The 20943-nt window shown below is 31.5% G+C and overlaps 1 protein-coding gene across 3 annotated transcripts in view; it reads left to right on the top strand.

Moving 5' to 3' along the window:
- The window catches only part of wnd (Mitogen-activated protein kinase kinase kinase 13 wallenda), a 184941-nt gene extending 164083 nt beyond the window's left edge, over positions 1-20858 (top strand). For all 3 annotated transcript variants that reach the window (XM_072540992.1, XM_072540991.1, XM_072540993.1), the window contains one exon: positions 1375-20858. In XM_072540992.1, the coding sequence (XP_072397093.1) occupies positions 1375-1675 (301 nt within the window). In that variant the 3' untranslated portion in view covers positions 1676-20858. The remainder of the gene's footprint in view (positions 1-1374) is intronic.
- Positions 20859-20943: the final 85 nt, after the last annotated feature.

The raw sequence follows: 20943 nt of genomic DNA, 5'->3' as shown, positions 1-20943 counted from the left end.
AATTTAAAATGCTTGCAAGTTGGGATCTGTAACATGAGAATCTGTCTCGCTTAAGGTAATAAATTATATTTAATAGCCTCTTGACGAATGAGACGGCGAATATCAACACGTGCTCATGTTTACTGATGGGAATTTGGTAAACGAATGAACTTTAGGAGACTTCTCTAAAATAAAAAGACAAAATGGTTCAGAGAAATAAATAAAACATTTATCGTGTCTCACCACAAACAGTTACAAAAATACAGATGGCACAAAAACACTATATTAATAGTTACAGAGATTTATACCAAAAATAACAAAGAAAACTTACATGTTATTATCCTTTTACAAACTCGTGAGATGCTACAAAACTTACAAATATTACTGGGCTATAAACTGTGGCAAATAAAAAATTATTGCAAATAAAAAATTATCTTTTTAAATAATGAAAGCAATTATTATTTAAAAAAAAATGTCCATCTTGACTTTAAAATTTAACACAAAAAGTTACCTTAAATTTCACTAAATTTCACTCTGCATAATGTTTGGGGTCGGGAACTGGATCTATTAAAATTTCTGGGGGTAGAACTGGATGGAAAATCTCTGAACACGAACAAATTCATCTCCAAACTGCCAAAAAGCTTGGGATGACAACCATGGAGAAACAAAACGGGGATGGAAACAACGATTCTTGTTCCTCACCTTCTGGAATCTCACTTAAACTACAACTGAACCATTAAACTGATTAAACTGATACACTTTTTCCATGAAAAGGAACAAAATAGAAAACCATATATTTACGCCGAACTCAAACGAATTATTAATCACTTTGTATGTTTATTCCAAAAAACTAACCGTTTGGCAATATTTAAACTTTTTGAAATCGTACAAACCACTGTAACAAAAATTATAAATTAAACTTATATTTTTTGAAAAACCCTGTATGTAAAATTTGTTGGCTGTTTTTGAGATAAAAAATAATTTCTTGGTTTGTTTTCGTCCTGTATAAATAGTTCCTATTGTCGGATATGAACTAAAAACAATCAGGTTCTTTGTCTAACATTTTGCAAAATTTAAATATAGATTTCGTATTTTACAAGATAATACTTCTTACCAAACGAAAAGATAATCCTAAATGCGGTCCTGTTAGAGGCCTACACCTGCAAATGGTTATGTCCCCTCTATAGCTTATTGAATTTTATAATAATAATAATAAATAATTTTATAATTTTTTTTTTTTTAGTATAGTGTTATTTTATTGTTTCTATGTTTATTTATTTTTTGTACAATTGTAGTTTATATTTTTCCGCTATTTAGTTGCATGCTGAAAAACACATCACTATGAAACCATTTGTTCGAATTTGTGCACTTAATAACATTTTTTTATGTTTATAGTCTTGCGAGGAGGCCTATTTACCCAGGAAGGCGATCAAACCGTTTTAAAGCCAGTCTGGTCCATTTCCAACGAGAACCTAATGCTTCAGATGAAGGCAACACATCGGATTATTCAGTCTCGCCTTCGAGCAAATCATCAACACTAGAATCTAACCCGGAACGGGTGCGTCGCCTGTCTAATCTGTCGAACAAAAGGCCCAGTGACAGTTTAGGCAGGTCGTCAGATAGTGAATCAGAGGATAATATTACTATCGCAACACAGGTAGCATTTACCTTAAACAAAACTGAAAACGTAGTCTGAATATGAAAGCGTGAATGTGATTTTAGTTTGTAAGTTTGTAATTTTAGTTCCAAAATCTCGTATAGTATATAATTCAAACGATACGGTGAATATTTGATTTTTTGACAAGTATATTTATCACATTTTTCAATCAAGTTTGATTTCTGAACCTTTTCTCTGAATTACTTCATATTTACTAAACATAAAATGTTTACCAGTGAAAAGACAAACTTAAAGATATACTTTCCGTTTTATTTTTCATAATGGGTAATAAAATTTTTATTCAACGATGGAAACTTTGGAACAAGCCACTGATATCTTTACGATGAATACACGTTCTTCGTTTGTCGTCCTCTAAACAAGATTTTACTTTTAAAATTTGAAACAATTGATCCAAACAGGGATTTTGATTATCTTTTTGAGATTTTAAAGGCTTTAATAAAGTATTAGTATTTTGCCAAAACATTGTACGCCTTTTATCCGTCCATCATCAACTTATAATAGCCAACGTAAAAGCTTTTTGCTTTCGCATTACATGTCCTAGGGAATCTCGACTAGAAATGAGCTGGCACGTAAAATATTCATTCATTGGGGCATTGTATTATGCAATAGAAGTCTCTCGCTAAACACGTTTCTATAAGTATTAAAGTGCTACGTTTGCTCCGCTTTGCTATGTTTAGCTGGTGATTACCGACCGTATTACCATCTACGTATAAGCAGCTATCGGCTGCATTTCAGCAGCTTTTTAACCCTTTAAGGCGCAGAACTTATTTTGTCTTTTTAAGGCGAATATTTTCGAAAATTGTGAAATGAAATAGAAGTTAATTACTTACCTGAGATAAAAAACCGAAATCTTCGCATTTACCAGTACATACAAATCACTGATAAATATCTCTACCACTACATCTACACACTAAAACAAAATTTGCGAAAAGAAAACAAATTACTTCAAACTTCATTTCTGATATTATATAGAAAAACATTCTTTGTATAATGCTACGTCACATTTCCGACAAATAGGAATGGTCCTCTTCTGTTTCTTATTTGAACTACAGTTAGCACATCTATGGTAGGTGTCTTTTGTTTTGTATCTGTCTTTTTAGACTACTTGCAATCCGATTTTTTGGAAGATGAAATATCCACATGGTTCTTGTTTTATTTACTTCTGGCTCTAACCCTACATTTTTTTTTCTTAGTAGTACAAATCGTTTCGGCGGAATAATCTGGATCTAAAACTGAATCGTCAGAATCTTCGTCACCGCTATCTGGGAAATCCAAAGCTGAATGAGTTTGCTGATGATATTCATGTTTTTTTGATGGTAAAGCGATATTTGAGCTTAAACTAGAAGCAATATTTTTGCTTAAATTTGATCCAATGCTGGATTATTATGAGTATCATCCACGTCTTTATTTACAAACTCTTTCAGTTGTTCTGCAGTGAGAAGTGATTGCCATCGTATTTTCGTATTTTCGCTTAAAAACTTAAAAAAGATATCTTATTTTCATATGAAATACTAGAAGGCACCCTAATATTCTTCAAGATGCAATTTCTCTATTTTTGTATTGATGGAAAATAATTGTGAAGTACGTAAACAAATTAGGTTAGATATATTGGCAATGTTGAATAGATTGATAACTTTTAGAAATCAATAATACTCCCTCTTTATTATGGCGAAATGTTTTTCACGCTATATTTTACACCAGTAAACTTTTTATTATCCTATATTTCAATGAATAAACTAATGAAAAATTAGATTAAATTACTATAACGATAACATAAATAAAGTACCTGGTAGCTATCTTTACCGCTTAACGACCCACGGGTTGGTGCAGGCATGTGCGAGTCATGTGGTGTTTAATTTCATTAAAGATCCTGTGCAACAGTACTGTATATGCTTACGGTCTAGTACTCATTGCTATGGGTTAGAAAAATAACCTTTACCAACAGTGGTAAATATAGCTACCACTAACACTTAAAGGTTAATATGATGATAGCTAACGCTCGAAAACAAGCATGACACACAAAGAAGATTATATATCCTAAATATTCTTATTTACTCTTTAATAGAAAGTAGATCCAGTGTATCGATGCTAATCCTCTTTAGTATATCGCAGTAAGTCACATAGAAATGGTAATTTTTTAAAAGTTTCAATCCATATAGTTTTTTCCGTTCAAAGAACACTAGAAAAAATACATTTACTCATAAACTATACTCAAATTGTGTATTATAAACCATCTGACGTAAAACTGCGATGTTGAGTAATAGTAAGAGATTGATCTATCCTGAGTAATAGGTGACTGCCCAAAAACCTACATCGGTCAAACTGGTAGAACCTTTAACAAACGTATAGCAGAACACAAAAGGGCTTTAAATAATAAAAAATAGATTATACGTACGCACTTCACCTTCTAGATAATAATCATTCGTTTATTGACCAATTTCTTATTCTCTATATTAAAAATAAAGCTATCTTTAAAGTATATCTCATCTCCTCAACTTATTCAGTTACAGACTATAAAGTATAGACACATAGTAAAAATACGTCACTTGAGAAAGGCATTCTGTCGAAACAGCTGTAACAAAATAAATTTTGTGGAATTCTTGAAAATAAAAGTTTTAACAATAAACAATTGTTTAACAATAAAATACTGAACTTCTATTAAGTAACAGTCGAATCCATTAATTATGATAATTATGTGCCTTGGCCTTCTAAATATTTTACTGTTTAACCAGTTTATATAGTTGGTATGAATCGAATACAACTCAACTATTACATGTTTTGGTTTCCATTTGTTATAGTACTCCAAAGTTGTCGCAAATACATTAATGACACGTTTGGTCCATTGAATATTAAAAATTCTAGTTAAACTATAAATAAACTTATAAATAAATAAGCAAATTGTAAAATAGTATTTTCTCTCATGAAGAATAGACCTCCCACTTAGTTAGTTCACTGGATTGTTGCATAATCTTCGACGTTCATATTTATACAAATTGAATGTCCATTTAGAGGTTATAAAATATTCCTGCTTGCTTAGCTTATAAATAAGGTCTTACCGTAAAAAATCGAACAGTAAGGTAATATCTTTATTACCTTTATAACAACTCCTGTTGAAAAAAAATATAAGTCAAGTAATGAAAATGGATTGAACTTAAGAAATTCGAAAATCAGTTATAATAACACTTGAATTGTTATTTATCAAACTTACAATTTCCTGTCAGCTATTCCCCGTCTTTGTTTAGGCACATATTCTGTCGTTTAGCGATAAGCGGTATAATTTCGTAATACAAAAAAAAATTGAGAATAATATCGAACTTGTGCCAAATTCCGGTACCATACCATAACAATTGATAATACTCCTTTCATATACATAATGTTTATCATAGAGTGTGATCTACTGTTGGTTTGTGATATTTTACAAATTTATTCATATGTAGTGAATGGGTAGCTAAAAGATTTTTGACGACGACTTCTGATAAACATCAAGGTATTTTAAAAAATATGTAAAAGACTCCAGTTTGCATAAAACATGAATTACGATCATAACGATGGTAACACTATATTATATTGAAGCGCAGTACTATCTCTGTGGCCTTTTTATTATATCATAAGGCACTACGTTAAAAAAATATCCAACTGTGACTTCTAAGTAGGCGCTCACAACGAGGCGCCGACCCTCGATTCGACCGTCGTACCATGTTATCGATCGCCAGGTAAAATAAATGCATTATTTTAAATGCGAGCGTTCACTGCCAGTCCTATGATCTAGTCGAGGATACGATGCGATGGTCTCCGTTATGAACGTACCTTAATCGACTTGGGGAACTTTTTTTACATATTTCATATTTTATTCATCACTAAAACACTTAAATATAACTTTCCTCGATATATGAAGTAGTTTGTATAAATGAGGTTAAGTCAGAAATCAAACTTAAAGTATATTTTACCTTAACCTTTTTTCTTTAAATGGGTCGATTTTAATTTTAATGTCTAGGATTACTTCAATTGTCACTGACGTTATTTGTTATTCGTATTAAAAAAGGTGCGATGCTGCTGAAATAATTATGTATAACAGAGTATTTATAAACACTTATTTTTTTGTGTACAATACAAGCTCCTTTATCATTCATATGCCACTTATGGCCCCTTTACAAGGTATCACTTTTCGTGCGTTGTCACACAGATTACTGCGTTCTACAAAATAATGATTTTACTAGATTATAATACAGTACATACCTGCAAAAATCTCAACAACCTGGCAAAAGATAATGAAGTGTCTTTAATTTGGGTGCCGGGTCATGAAGGGGTGCATGGAAATAAACGAGCAGATTTGTTGGCAAAATAAGGCTCGAGAACCGCTACAAAAAACGAGGTTGAGAATAGATTAAAATACAGTTGGCAGTTGAATTCTGCATTTAACATATATTAATTCTCTCTCCAAGTTTTATAGTTGATTTCTGATGGTTCTTGAATAATTTATTTGCTCATTGCTCCTTACTGTTTTTTTTTATTAGCTACGTTCTGTGATATTTTATTCACAATCTTATCAACTATTATTGTACTTACAGTTCTTTGGTGTACCTTCTGTAAGTGTAGTATAAAAATATGTAAATTTTGAACTCTTCGAACGCACAGGGTACGGACACCTATGTTTTAAAAGGTGTTGTCCGAGACAAAACTATTTTAAGAAACCTATGATATCTATCATAAAATTAAAGCCACATATTTTATCCAATGTTAAATTATAGTACGAGATCCCACTGTAAAATCACTACTTTCATACGTTGTTAATCAAACTCACATGTTTACATACATTTAAGAATAGAAAAATACATTGACAATAGGTTGCCAGTCAAAAAATGGCCCCAGATATTTAATTCAATTGATATTAATTAATTTTTAAATACAAAATTAATTTTTTTCATATATTTATTAAATAAAATATATAAAAGATGCATTTACGCAATACTACTCATTGCGTATATGCATCTTTTTTATATAAAATTAAAGCTAATTTTTTTAATCTGATGATGTTAGGTTGCCTGAGAAAAAATGGTCGCAAATTAGGGTTACCAGCGGCTAAAACGCAAGGTATCAAAGATAAAGTAAAAGAGAGCTAGCCGGCAAAGCCACTGATTTGACAAGGATGGCGATAGTCAGATTATCCTGACCAAGTTTTGAAGTTCGTTATAATGTTATTACGTTAATTAAAGTAAAGTTTGCATTTTAGAAAAATGAAAAAGTGTATTTTTAATTATATGTATAAAATACATCACATAACTGCTACTCTCTATGTTAAACCAGTGGCGTTGCGCGCCAGCCCTCTTTTACTGCATCTTTGATATCCTGAGTTTTTACCAACTGGCAACCCTAATTTGCAACTATTTTCTCTCCGACAACCTTATATCACCATATTAACAAAATTATCTTTATTTTGATATAAAAAACATGCACATACGTCATAAACAGCGTATTTTATTTAAACAAAAATAGACGAAATTTTTGTTTAAAAATTAATTACGATTAATTTAAATAAAATTATTTGCCGCCACTGTTTGACTGGCAACCTATTATCAATGTATTCTCCTAGTTTTAAATGTACGTAAACATGTAAAATTGATTAACTACGTTATGAATGTAGTGATTTTGTGGTGGTATCTTAGACTATTGTATAGAGCCACCGAGAAAATCGTAATTAAAGTAAGTTATGGATGATTTTACATTGAAATAATGATAGTTGAAATTTTAGCCATTTTGCAAATCGTTAACATCAGTTTGTGACTTTTATGTCATTGTCGTTGTCCATATAAAAGTTGTGTATAAACAATTTTTATTAAAATTTTTATTTTATATTAAAATTGTAAATAATAATTTAGGTTATATGTATATGTTAGTCTGTGAAACTGGCTAAAATCCAAATCTGCATTATTTTATGTCATATACTACTATAATTAGATTTGTTTTCGACTGCTCTATACAAAATTGGGATAAAGTATAGAACCAAGTAAATATCTTTAAAATGAAAAATCACGATATTCACGAACCTTTGCTTGCAAGTACAGTGATATGTAACGCATCTGATGCCATATTTTTTATTATAACTGTTCTACTTCTGGTTTCACCGCAAATACTTCGTTAACTAATTTAATTTAAATGGGACACCCTGTATATTTTTGAAGTTGTTATTCCTAATTCATACATAATTATTAGGATTGGTAGAAAAATTTTGTTAAAATGAAAAATTATCACTTTACAGTTACAGAATAGGTAAATTTATTTAATAAGACCAATGATAATAAGAATTAAAAAAACTCCTATCAAATGTGCAAAATGATCGAAGTTCATACCCTGACAAGATGTAAGTCTAGTAATAAATTCGTGAGTCACTCTTTTCCAGACAGCTACACGTACTATTCATCAACATTCATAAATAATTCTTTGTCTCAAATCCTACAAGCATGTTGGTCGTCTCATGTAAACACGTGATGATATTCTCAAAGAAAAAATCTAACGGGTTACGATCTGAACAACGGGCAGACCACTCTATGAATCCTCAGGTGTCGATAATAGTGGGACGATACTCTTTATTCAAATCAAAAATTTTGTCTTAACTGGTTATTCCGTTGAAGTGAACTTGACACAAGTCAAGTTGCCTAATTGAAAAACACTATATTAGCTTCAAAATGTTCGAATGTCCAAAAGTCCATCGGTAGCTCGCAACACTCATATCAGTCGGTCAAAATCATCGTCTTAGAATAATTTTTTTAACCAATTTACGGATGATACTTTTCAATTTTCAATATTTTCCTTACGTATCGTCGACTTACACGATGGTTTAGTGCCAAATTTGTTGAGGAAGGTTGAGGTGAGTTGAACCGTCGAACGTGATATGGGATTTCTTTTAGGATGTCACTCATTAAAAATATTATAAACTTCTTCATGAGTTCCAACATGATCACCTTAACCGATCACCGTAGTACCGATAGCACTTGTTTGTTTCTTACTACATTGTTTTAATATAAAAAAAAAATAAATTAGTATGCCTACAAACTGTGAGGATGTGAACTACGAGTTTTTTGAACGTTTGAAGTGATTTTTTTAAATTATTATTCTCTTTGGTCTTAGTAAACAGATTTACCAATTTTTTAAACTGTAAAGTGATTTATTTTCAGATTTAACAAATTTTTTACCAAACTTGGTCAATTAGGAATAACAAGTTCTTTTAAAATCTGCAAAAATACATATTGTATTCCATTTAATATTTAAATAATAATAATTAAATAAGTTGAGAGTATTTCCAGTGAAACCGGAAGTAGAATAGTACAAAAATATAGCATCAGATGAGTTTTATGCCATTCTACTTGCATGCAAATTCTCATGGTTCCTTGATTCATGGGTACTTGGTTCCATACTTTATCCCAACTCTGTATACGTTTTCACAGTTTCGGTATTTAATTACTATATTTCTCACTTGGCACCTGAATCTTTTAATGTCAGTGACAACTGAAGTTATACTAAATTATATAAATTCAGTTTTCAATATATTTTTTATTGATTCTGTATTATGTATAAAATACCAATTTTAATTTGTCAGGTTTTACTCAATTACTCTTTTTATTATTTTTGTAGTTGATACTTATTGATGGTCCATATTTGTTTATTTTTTCAACTGTGCGAAATTGTTATATTATTTATCCAGTTACATTTTATTTATTGTTTTAACTTATTCGACAATTTTTTATTCCTCTTCAAGTAATTTTTATGTTACAAGTACTTATTTAAACTTAACTAAGGTAGATAATTAAAAATAAATAAATACATTTGAAATAGTTATAACATAGACGTATGTTATTTATGGTTAAATGTAAAATTAATGTTTAAAAATAATATTACAGATACACAGCATATTTACGACTTTTATAAATATTCAAAACTTGCCCGACTTTTTGTATGAATTGAAATGACAATAAGCTATAACTATTTGAACATATGATTTTACGATATTTTTAACATTTTTGTAGGTTATTTTACATACTCTACGAATAAAGGGCAGTAAGTAAGGGTAGACCTTGAGCTGGTAAACAATTAGCAACAATACTAAGTTTCATTATTTATCTGGATAGTTGAGATCATCATCATTAAAGTCTTAAAAATTGCTAAGTTTGTTAAATTAGATTTGGTTATTACCCGGTGGATAAGAATCTGTTTATTTTAGTGTTCGATTTAATATTCTTTCGTGTATGCAACTCAGATATTATGCCTGAGGCATAAATCTTGCAAAACCTATGTAATTCGAAAGTTGTATATTTGAACGGTGAAATAAACGATGAACTTGAGTTAAAGGGGGCGTAGGTATGAATATATGACATACATAATTTAAAACCACGTTTTCATCTACGTATACCGGGTTGGAAGTCCAATAAATGAACATGGAGTAAATGCATCTTGTAACGCACCAAATTTTGAATATTCTCTAATATTTTCAGACTTAATAGACCAAAAGCTGGTAGGAAAGTTGTGTCACTTCCGAATGTGAATAGGCGGACTAAGACAAATTAAATCGTAAGACTAAAAATGTTGCGTTTTGTCGTTGTTTCCAAGTTATTGATAAAGTCTTTAAACTTTATTAATAACGTAGTAAACTTAAAACAAATGGCTGGCTTATATTTCAACAGTGATGTTAAGAATTTATTATTATTTCTGACAACTTCTGTCATTATTAGTGCAAGTTATTATTCTAATCAAGAATACGTTAATATATTAGAAGTTTTAGTTCCATATAATGTTAATGCCAGTGCTGCAGCTAGAGCATATGCAGTGATATTTCCAGATCGATGCCACCCTGATAAAAAACTATACTACGGTTTGAACAAAGATTACTGGAAACTGATATTTAAAAAAGGGAGCCATTTTACTCTTAAAATCGTCCAAAAAGAACAAATTCTCTTTTTGTGATTTTTCAAGCACAAGTCTACGTCGAGACAGATTCATTTTCAAAAAAATACAATTTATAAATTACACATTACGACAAAATTTGACCAATATTCGGAACCAGAGATCATAAGATACTTTTGAGAAGGTTTTTTTCTACACAGATCCGAATCTGAATTCCAAATTGTAAAATTAGCTCTGGTTTCTTAGCTCTAGACTGAGCGCCGTAATACAGGCCTATTCCCCCCAGTGCGACAGAGAAAACTAACAGCACTTCCTGCATCTCTTTTTAATTGGCTGGGTTTATTGACCACGCGACCTTCTGACTGGTCATTTAGGTCACATGGTCGATAAACCTGGCCCATTAGAGAGAGCTGCAGGGACTGCTTTGCGTTAGTTATCTCTATTGCACTGGAGGAACCAGCCTGTATTCTATCGCTCAGTCTATTATATGCCCATGCCAAAAACCGCTATTTTTGCACTTTTAGATGAGGATATCTCCGAAACCAGAGCCTATTCGGTAATTTTGATCTCAAATTCGTGGCGCACCGAAAACCTAATAAAAAGCATACTTTGTCTTTTTCAGGCTTGTTGGCTTGTGTTGTTAAAAAGGAATAGCTTATATCCATTTAGGCATCAAAAAGTTTAAATTTTACACGAGGGAGATAGGGAGCTTCGGGAGCCGAAATCGTAATCGGCTAATCGGGAGAACGTAAACAATGATCCACATTTTATATACAGGGATTCAAAATTAAGTTTTCAAATTCACCTGGTAATAACTAATTTCCCACAAAACTTTCTGTAGTGACCTGATCGCTGTTGACACCGATGAGAACAGGACAGTTTATATCACATATATACAGCTGCTCTGTCACTTTCGGAAATACTAAAGATGTGCGGCATTGATTCTTCCTAGCTGGTGCCCACTATCTTTCAAAATAAATTTAAAGCATTGTACAGCAGATCGTTGTAATTTATTATTTTATCGAAAATTCCTAATAGTAATTTTTTATTTGAGATTATGCTATTATTGCTGATGTATGGGACAATGTGTTTACAAATGCCAGCAATGAAAATCGTTAACCTGCTTTTGGTCGACTGCATGTATCTTAATTATTTTTGTATTACTCCATTTTAACTTTTCATTGTTTTCTTGATGCTTGCAAATATTGATTATTATTGAACTGTAGTTTTTATGGTATACTTCTGATTTTATCAGAATATATAACTATATTTTGTCATGGAATTAACATGTTTTAAAATTTTAAAATATCTTTACCTTGAATGTTGATGGATTTTCCAAAATCCCGATTATATTTAAATTATTTTATAATGTTTTATAATTCGTAACTTACAGTTCAGACCGGGGATCTTTTCTCGGACACGTCATCAAGAATAGTTTGTCTGTAAATAAAATTAACAATATAGATGACAACACATATAAGTACAAACAAAACTCGTTCACGAAGTATTTTTCAGATCCGTTTAAGTTCTTTTGTTTATTTGGAAGGCAAGATCGCCACTTAATGTCGCTGTCTTTGGCTACATTCTACATTTTGCTGAAATACTTTATTTAGGAATGTCAGCCTTACGCAAAAACAAATATTAAACAACAATAATAATTGGTCAGTGGTGAGCTGCACACCTTCTTTAAGTGCCTTCAAGCGACTCCATGAACATTGGTGATCAGTCACATGAACTTTTTCTTTGTCCGCAGCCGACCTAAATAGTATCGTGGTGCTAATTCCATACCACTAGTAGAGGTTCTTCGTCGTCCATGACCACGTTTACCTTTTTTTTCCCTGTACAATTACATGCAGTTATTCATATTTAAAATTTCTCATCACGTGGGAAAAGTACTCTCCAATTTTGTTCTTTTTATGGTATTCAGAACCTCTCTTCTATCTCTATTTAGACGTTATTTAGTAAAACTGCTTTATTCGTCATTTTGTACATCCACGATACATTTAACATCTGGAAAGTCTGAATTCTTTTATACATTGTTGCAGTGAGAGTCCATCTTTTCATTTCATATATAAGAATGCTGAAGACATAGCAACGCCATAACTGTATTCTTAAGGGGATTCTTAGCGCTCTGTTGGTTAATACCTTTTGCATCTTTTTAAATGATGTTCTGGCTTGCTCTATTCTGATTTTGATTTCCTTAGATAAGTTACACTTGTCATTCACCCAACAGCCCAAATATTTGTTTAATTGTACTCTCTCCACAGTTTCTCGATCTATCCTGATATAAGTTAAATTGTTCGCTATATTTTTCTTTTTGCTGATGACTCTCCATTTGATTTGCTTTGTGTTAACTTTCAAACCCAATTGTTTGCTATGGACAGTTACCGCTGATAAAAGTATCTGTAAATCATATTTATCCGTTGTCAACAAAACCGGGTGATCAGTATATCTTAAGTTGTAGATCACTATTCTGTTGGCAATTATATCTTCTGTTCTATTTTCCACAGTTTCTTCGAAACTGCATATAAATTAATCAAAAGCAGAGAAAGCACATACCCCTGTCGAACACCCTTTATAATAGGAACGTCTTCAAATACCTAACCTTTAATTCCAATGTCAGCTGTCCGATTTCAGTACAAACTGGCTATTAACCGAATGTCCCGTCCCATAGACAATACCTGTCTATGGCTATGGTCCCGTCCATCCAGACTTGTGTCATCTAAAATAATATGATAATAAATAAGGTGACTAAAAAATGTAAAACTGATATTACACCTATCATTGTTATTGAGCTTCAAATTATTTCATGTACATTACCGTTAAAATTAAAATATGTAAAATAAATCTCTGTTTAAAAGTATATGGTATCTATTTCGTCTTCGTTTTCCAGTGTGGGAGACAAAGATAATAGATTACAATTTTGTATTAAATCCCGTCAGATATTAGTGAGCTATAAAAGAGTAAAAAGTCCACGGTCCTTACTGTATATCTCTTATGCATAAGTTACGAATATCTGTAGCGCAATATCTATATGCTTGCCATTCAAATTATATTCTATATTGATAGCAATGACGGATGTCATGTTAATAATCAACGATTCATCTTACCATTCGGTTTTAATTAATTTTTTTTATGCAACCAGCAAGAACATATTCGCATATTAGTTTTATAATCTTGTCATAAACTACAGTTTCAAAATACAAATATACAAAAGCCGTTGGTGCCCCTTAATCATATAACAGTTCTTATGTTTGTTAAAACATACAATCGATTAGTCTGTGAATTATCTACTGAACATAATATTTATATATTTTATATATAGGATTTTTCCTACAACTGTCACTGCACGTCATTAGTCACTTGCGCAACCGTACATTGTAATATCTTATTCTAAATAGTAGAGATCATGTTTGACGATGAGAAATTATGAACATTAATCATCAAACAATGGAGTATTTATAACCGCTACAGTTGTAAAAGGTACAGGTAAAGTGTTATTGTAAATAGGAATAATAACCCAAAAATATAATTTTATAAATGTTCTTTTCTATTTCGCAACATTGTAATCAAATCGAACCCAGAATTATACGTCAAAATCCGCGGATTAGTTCAGCCAGAACCTAAACCGATGACGGATTCGGGTTCAGTATTAAAACCTATGTGGGGGAATTTCAGCTCACAAAAGCACATTATCCTCAAGAAAAAAGAAATTTCTGTAGTTGGCTATACACAATGAACCACAAAAGTCTTATTTAAAAATCCTTTATAAAAGATATATAATAATATTTATATACCTTTTTTAAAGGTTTTCTAAATAAAACTTTAAAAAGCACAGTAGACAAGTTACTGAAATAGTATATAATGAAAAATACAATATTACAGCTGTGGATATGAAATGTTGCCGCATATGAAGCAATATACAGGTAGAAACTATTTTTTTGTTCACATATACTAGTTGCTGGGACGACCATAATTGTGTTGTCATGTGTGCCTCTGTTGTTAACTATTGACACATGTACAAAATAGAGCCTAGAAACAGTAAGAAAAGATAAAGGCCCTTCATAGGCTCTTAGCAGTCACTGATTGATTTTTCAACTTTTGTAAAAGTAATGATTATACCTTTCTATATTATTTTAGAGTTCCAGTCAAATTATTTACGCATATGGATGATAATTATAAGAATGTGGTGTAAGAAAAATAATTAATGTTGTGTATTGGAAGTTGTAGGAGAAAATGATAGTAAAATATTTTTATAAGATCTTGTATAGAGTCTTTGTAGAAATTTTTCCCAGTGCAAAATCGTTTGAAACATTTTGCATTTGTGTTTTTTGTATAACTTGGCAATTGTGCTTTAAATCTTTGAGTTAGTACTTATATTCTATGTACGTAATACGATCTTAGTATTAAGCCCATATTGGTTGAATGTACAGGCGGGCAAAAGTGTAAATATGCATTAAACTAGTCGCCGTCATAGAAACTTTTATAAATGTTTGAAAATTGGTAATATTTTTATAAATATCGAGGTTTTTTGAGCTAAAAGTACCTACGTTAGAGTAAATGTTTAGAGAATAGTAGGTAAAATGTTTGTCTATATCAAATACGTATAACTTGTTTATCAATTTTGAAATTGGTAGAGTGTTTTGTTTTAAATTAAAACTTATTATTCTACACAACTTATGGTATAAATGTAGTTATTGTTTGGTTTTTATATTAAGAATTTGTTTGGAAATATGGTTTTCAGTTATATTCTAAAAAAATAACAAATGTTACGCTTGGTACTTAAAGTAGCTAATCAAAAATATACATCACTATTATCAAAATACGCACATCAACCTTCGAAGCATGGACGACTGTTAAAGAAAATAAATTTTGCAAAGATAGATAATTACTTACCGATTACTGAGAAGTACTGTTTGTGGATAAATATAATAACAACGAAGAGATGCGAAGGGGAAGAAGAGAGAGAGTTAATAACTATAATATAAAAGTGAAAAACGTGTTTCTTTGCTTTCTCTGCGAATATTTTCTCAACTAAAACACGCAGCAAATGTGAAATAGGAATATAGTAACAAACTGTCAGAAAATTTATAAAGTTTAGTTGGAATGCGCTACATATAAGGCAGTCAGGTACGACAGAAGAAAAATGTAAACTACGGTTGTACATTTAGGACATTAATACTTTGAAGTCAAATCCATCAACATGTCCTGCATTACTGAAAGTTCTCTTGACTTTAATTTACCACGCCAAACTTGGTGCACAATAAATCACATCCACATGTAAAAAGTCTATGTGTATATCGATTACACAAATTGGGCAAGTTTGCCTCTTAATCATAATGGACTGCAAAGGGCAAACAATTAAACACACACAAGAGGAATGTTCCCACTGCTTAAAAGAAAGTTTTGTGCTTGTAACGTCAGAGTCAATATAGGCTTTATATGATCCACTTTTAGTGTCCAGCTTTCCATTCCATACAACAAAGTCCACGTAGCATCTTAAGGCTCTTATCTTCAGCTCCAGAGGAAGGTCTCGATTAACAAACATTGTTTTTATTTTTATAAATGCGTGTCCTTATTTCTCTACCTTGGTCATTGTTTTCATTTACCTAGGTTTCCAGATATTTGTAGTTATTCACTCTTTCTACTTGTTTTCCCTCGATATCTAGCCGTTCTACTGTATATTGCTTAGAAATAATCATGCACTTGGTTTTCTTAACGTTCATTTGTAGTCCATATTTTATACTGACTTGATGTAATCTATTTACTAAGCGTTGCAGTGCTTCTAGACTGTCTGCAAAAACAGCGGTGTCGTCTGCGAATCTTATGTTGTTCAAGATTTTTCCGTTTATTGACGTACCCTGTTGTTCATCTGATATTGCTTCCTTAAAAATAGCTTCGCTGTACAGATTGAATAAAAATGAGGGACAGCACGCAATCCTGTCTAACACCTCTTTTGATTTCTATAGTTTCTGTATCGACATTTTTGATTCTAACCTTTGTTTTTTGATTCCAGTACAGATTGACAACCCGTATATCTCAGCTATCCACATTTTTTTCTTTTAACAGTTTTACGAGTTTCTGATGTACTCTATCAAAAGCCTTTTGATAATCCATAAAGCAGACATAGAGATCCTGGTTCATATCTAGTCGTCTTTGCGCGAAAAAGGGAACAGAGCCTCTCTTGTTCTTAGTCCTCCTCTGAATCCAAACTGGGTGTCATCTATATCTTCTTCTATTTTTTTGTATAGTCTTCCATGTATTATTTTGAGAAATATCTTAAGTGTGTGGCTTATTAGGGAAATTGTTCTGTTGTATCTACTTGTTGAATAGATCTAAAAGTATATGCAGTGTTTCTTCGTCAATGCATTTAATTAGCTCAGTGGATATCTGATCTGGGCCTACTGATTTTGCGGTCTTTTCCATTTCTAATTGCTTGTCTAATTCGCACATTATTATTTTCGTTCCTGTTTGTTCCTGTGGTTCTTCTTGTATTATTCTATCATCTGATGTTTGCAATGAGTTTACCATTATTGTCTTTGAGTTTCCCATAGTGTGCTCGCTTTTTGGTATTTGTTAGTTCTTTTATTTTTTTATGCATATTAAAGCTGTCGTATTTTCTGTCATACTCTTCTATTTCTATGCATTGATCTGTTAACTACTTTTCCTTGGCCTTTTTTATCTCTACTTTAATTCTACTTTGTAGTTCTTGTTATTTGGCTCATTTCTCCCTTTGGCTTTTCTTTCCTCTTCCATTAATGCTAGAATTTCTGAAGTCATCCACTTCTGTTTTTTGTTTGTCTTTTCAGGCTTTAAATTTGGTTGCAGCCTTTAGTAATGCCTTCTGAACTCACACTTATAATCACAGCTCGTGAACATCCTAATATTGCAAACTTTAATACAAAGCGGTGATCAAAAAAACTATGTGACGTTCAATGACCACAAACACAGATGATAGACTGTCAAAATTTATATGGACAAGGTGAGCATTGTCCAATAAACGCCGTCAAATCGTTTAAGTGTAAAACGAAGGGACACTCTTTTATAAGAGTTTTTATTATTATAAAAACATTAAATTTATAAACAATATATTAAATAACCTCAGGAGGTTAGGGCCTAGAAACACCAAATTCTTAAAATGAGTCCAAAAAGGGAATCGAAAGCTAGGCGCTGTTATAATCTACTCGATGCAACTTGCAAAAATAAATTTTCGGGTGTGGCCCAATATTTAGTTTGAAGATGTATTTTTTTGCCAATAATTACATTTTTTAATATAAAAACCAAACTTTCCAAATAGGTAGACTGAATGTAGAAAATCGACCCTGTTACATTCCTCCTCCTTATCTAAAAGTGATGCACGTTGATATTCTGTTGTGAAATTTTCCATCCTTTTTGTTTAACATTTTTGATTGTGATATTTTGTATGGTAGCTATAGTTGTATGTACTTATTTTATTAATTTTAATTCATTGTGTCGCAATATTTATGTATTTATAAACATCACTTGGGCCAATTTCTATAGTATTCTTCGTATAATAAGAATATAGTCTATACGATGCGAAAAGTTAATGAAATTGTGGTGTTAAATAGTTTTTTAATCACTCTAAATATTTATTACCCTTATAAAAATTATTCGACCTAAAGGACGATCTTCAAATTAAAGACATTTTAACAGTATGTATCTTTAGTAAAAAATAAAAGTATTTTATCGCTTTTCAACAAACCTTACAACTTAGATGTTGTAAGTTTCTGAACAGATTCAAAATAATATGCCTAATTTGAACATTCAAGTCCAGAGTTTGAGACACATCTGTTCTTTGCTTCGTGACTTACTGACTTCTTTCCTGAAACTCTCTCTGAAGCATAAGACTGCCGCCAACTTACTCCATCCTCTGTTAGCGCGTTCACCTCAATTGAAGATTTTCCTATCCTTTTAGCTTCTTTCTCCTTAGATTTGTGCCACATTTTCCATCTTTTTTTTCCGTTGTACGAATGTCACACTAAGGTATCCTTAATCCTAACCGCAGATTGCCTTAACATATGCCCTTTATATGTTTTCTTAATGCGTTACTACTTTCTCGCCATACATTTATGAAGAATACTGTGTCCTTTGAAATTGTATTACCCATTCGAAGAATTCCCCCTTCACATAATTTAAAGTTTTTCCGATCTCCGAACGAAAATACCCCATTTCGAGTAAATCACCATAATTGGTGTTTGCTGTATGTTATATAAATGTTGAATAGCTGGAGAAACTGTTATTGAACTGTATATAACTCCAAGAGTATAATTAAACTTTTCGTTGCCGTGTTTTGAAACAGCGTTTGAAAACAAACAATAAACTAGAACATGTAAAATAGAAGAATTAAAATAACTCTTTATCTAAATAATCTCTATAATCTTGGATGGGTACTAACCTATTTTAGGCATTATTAAAACAGCTTAACGTGTTTACTTTTTTTTAGTTTCTAACACTTTTTCCATTCCGTCCAAAAACCTAGTCTTATTTATTTTATTGAGAATGTTAAAAATGATTAAAATTTTTTCTTTTTTTGAAAAGTTTCCATTATATTTACCTATATATGACGTGTTTCATCACAATGTGACTTCTTAAGATTTTATATAATTAAAGCTAAATAATAAGTATTGTTGGATTTCAAGCCCAGAATTCCTTATATAACATACTTGTGATTGCGGGTACAAGAGAATGGCCGCAAAATCTCCGATTTGGTGATGCCTATGATGCTTTAAAAAAATATTATTATGTAAGCCCCATCCCTAATAATGTTGCTTAGCCCCACCCCTAAGTGTTTAACCCCCATTAAGAAGAAGCTGACATATTACATAAGTCGAGGAAAAGAAGGACACGAAACGCTGTTAGACGAGAAGAAGAAGACTTGACAGACGAAGGTTCATGGCCATGGCTTTACCTCCTGTTCAAACGATTTTGCTCGCGGAGGTATAGGTGATATAAGCTTAAGGTCTCTATGGCATATTCCCATATTTAATTTTTCTTATATGTCATTTTATTATATGTATTCGCTAAATCTTGTAATATGATACCCACAAGTCAAGACTGTTACGTATCTAAAGCCCTTTTGGTATGTCACCATGTATAATTTTTTTTGCTATCGTATTCTAATTGTTAAATCCGCATATGACACCTCATACCTATCTGTACGTTAATGCCTTTAGGTTATATAGGCTTATGGTCTTTATGGCATACTGCCATGTTTTATTTTTCTTTGTCATTGTATTCTGTTCGCTAAATCTTGTCATATGATACCTCGGACGTCACGCTTGGTCCCATAGTAGCAAAGATACATGTTTAAAGCCCCTTTGACATGTTTAATTTTTCTTTGACAACGTATTCTATTCGTTAAACCCTCTCACGTGACACCTTATTATGTCAAGATCCAACCAGCCGTTTTACCCCCACCACAAAACACTGAAAAATTACCAGAATTAAACTTATATTTTGGTGGATGTGCCGTGATAATTTTTGTATACGCATCCACCAAATCGCAGATTTAGCGGCCGTTGTCGTTTACCTCCTTTATTCCTGTGTTACTTGTGTTAACATATCTAAGACATAACTGTGGCAGATATTATCAAACCTTAGTTAGTGGAAGACGGCTTAGACCGTTGCCTTATCGGATAATGCCTACTTAGTTGCAGACAAAACATTAAGAAGAAATAATTCATCTCAGTTATTCCAGACTAGAATATGGAAAACAAGTGATCATTACAAAATACCTGCTACGAAAGTCTACGTATAATTTAGATATAAAACACTTACAGATTCTACAGTGTGGTGAATGTATGTCACATATAGACTGGAAATTAAGTTGGTTAATTTCCAGGTTAGGTTGAATATATTTATTTTGTATAAAATTTTATTTATATTATTAATTTATTTCTACAAATTATCACGCATTGTACATACATGTAATTTACGGATTTATACAAATATTCTTATTATATAGGTCCAAACTTTATAGAAAATGGTCCAATTCGCCATGAACAAACTATAACTCATTCCGTCACTTAATAGATTATTTTAGAAACGAATAATTAGATTGTACAAAACTTTAACTGAAAGTGTACAAATTGTTCATAGAGTTGTTAGATATAAACTTAAATAGTCGGTCTTGAGAATGGTTTAGTTGAAATGAATATTTTTTTAATCTTATGGATAGGTTTTGTTTCAATTATATCATTTGTAATTTTCGTATACATTCCATTTTGGCTAGTAGTAATTACTTAGATTGTAATGCCTTTTTGGCTTGATATTTAAATAAAAGAAATATTATATAATTTGTAGTTTTTATGTTTCTTTCAGTTATCGATTATGAAGAGGCGTTCAACTGCGCTAGAGTTTTGAACAGTAGA

This window comes from Diabrotica undecimpunctata, chromosome 8, assembly GCF_040954645.1.
Source record: "Diabrotica undecimpunctata isolate CICGRU chromosome 8, icDiaUnde3, whole genome shotgun sequence".
In the NCBI taxonomy this organism is placed as follows: domain Eukaryota; kingdom Metazoa; phylum Arthropoda; class Insecta; order Coleoptera; family Chrysomelidae; genus Diabrotica; species Diabrotica undecimpunctata.
Note: the sequence above shows the minus strand (reverse complement) of the source record. Positions and strands in the feature narration are given on the sequence as shown.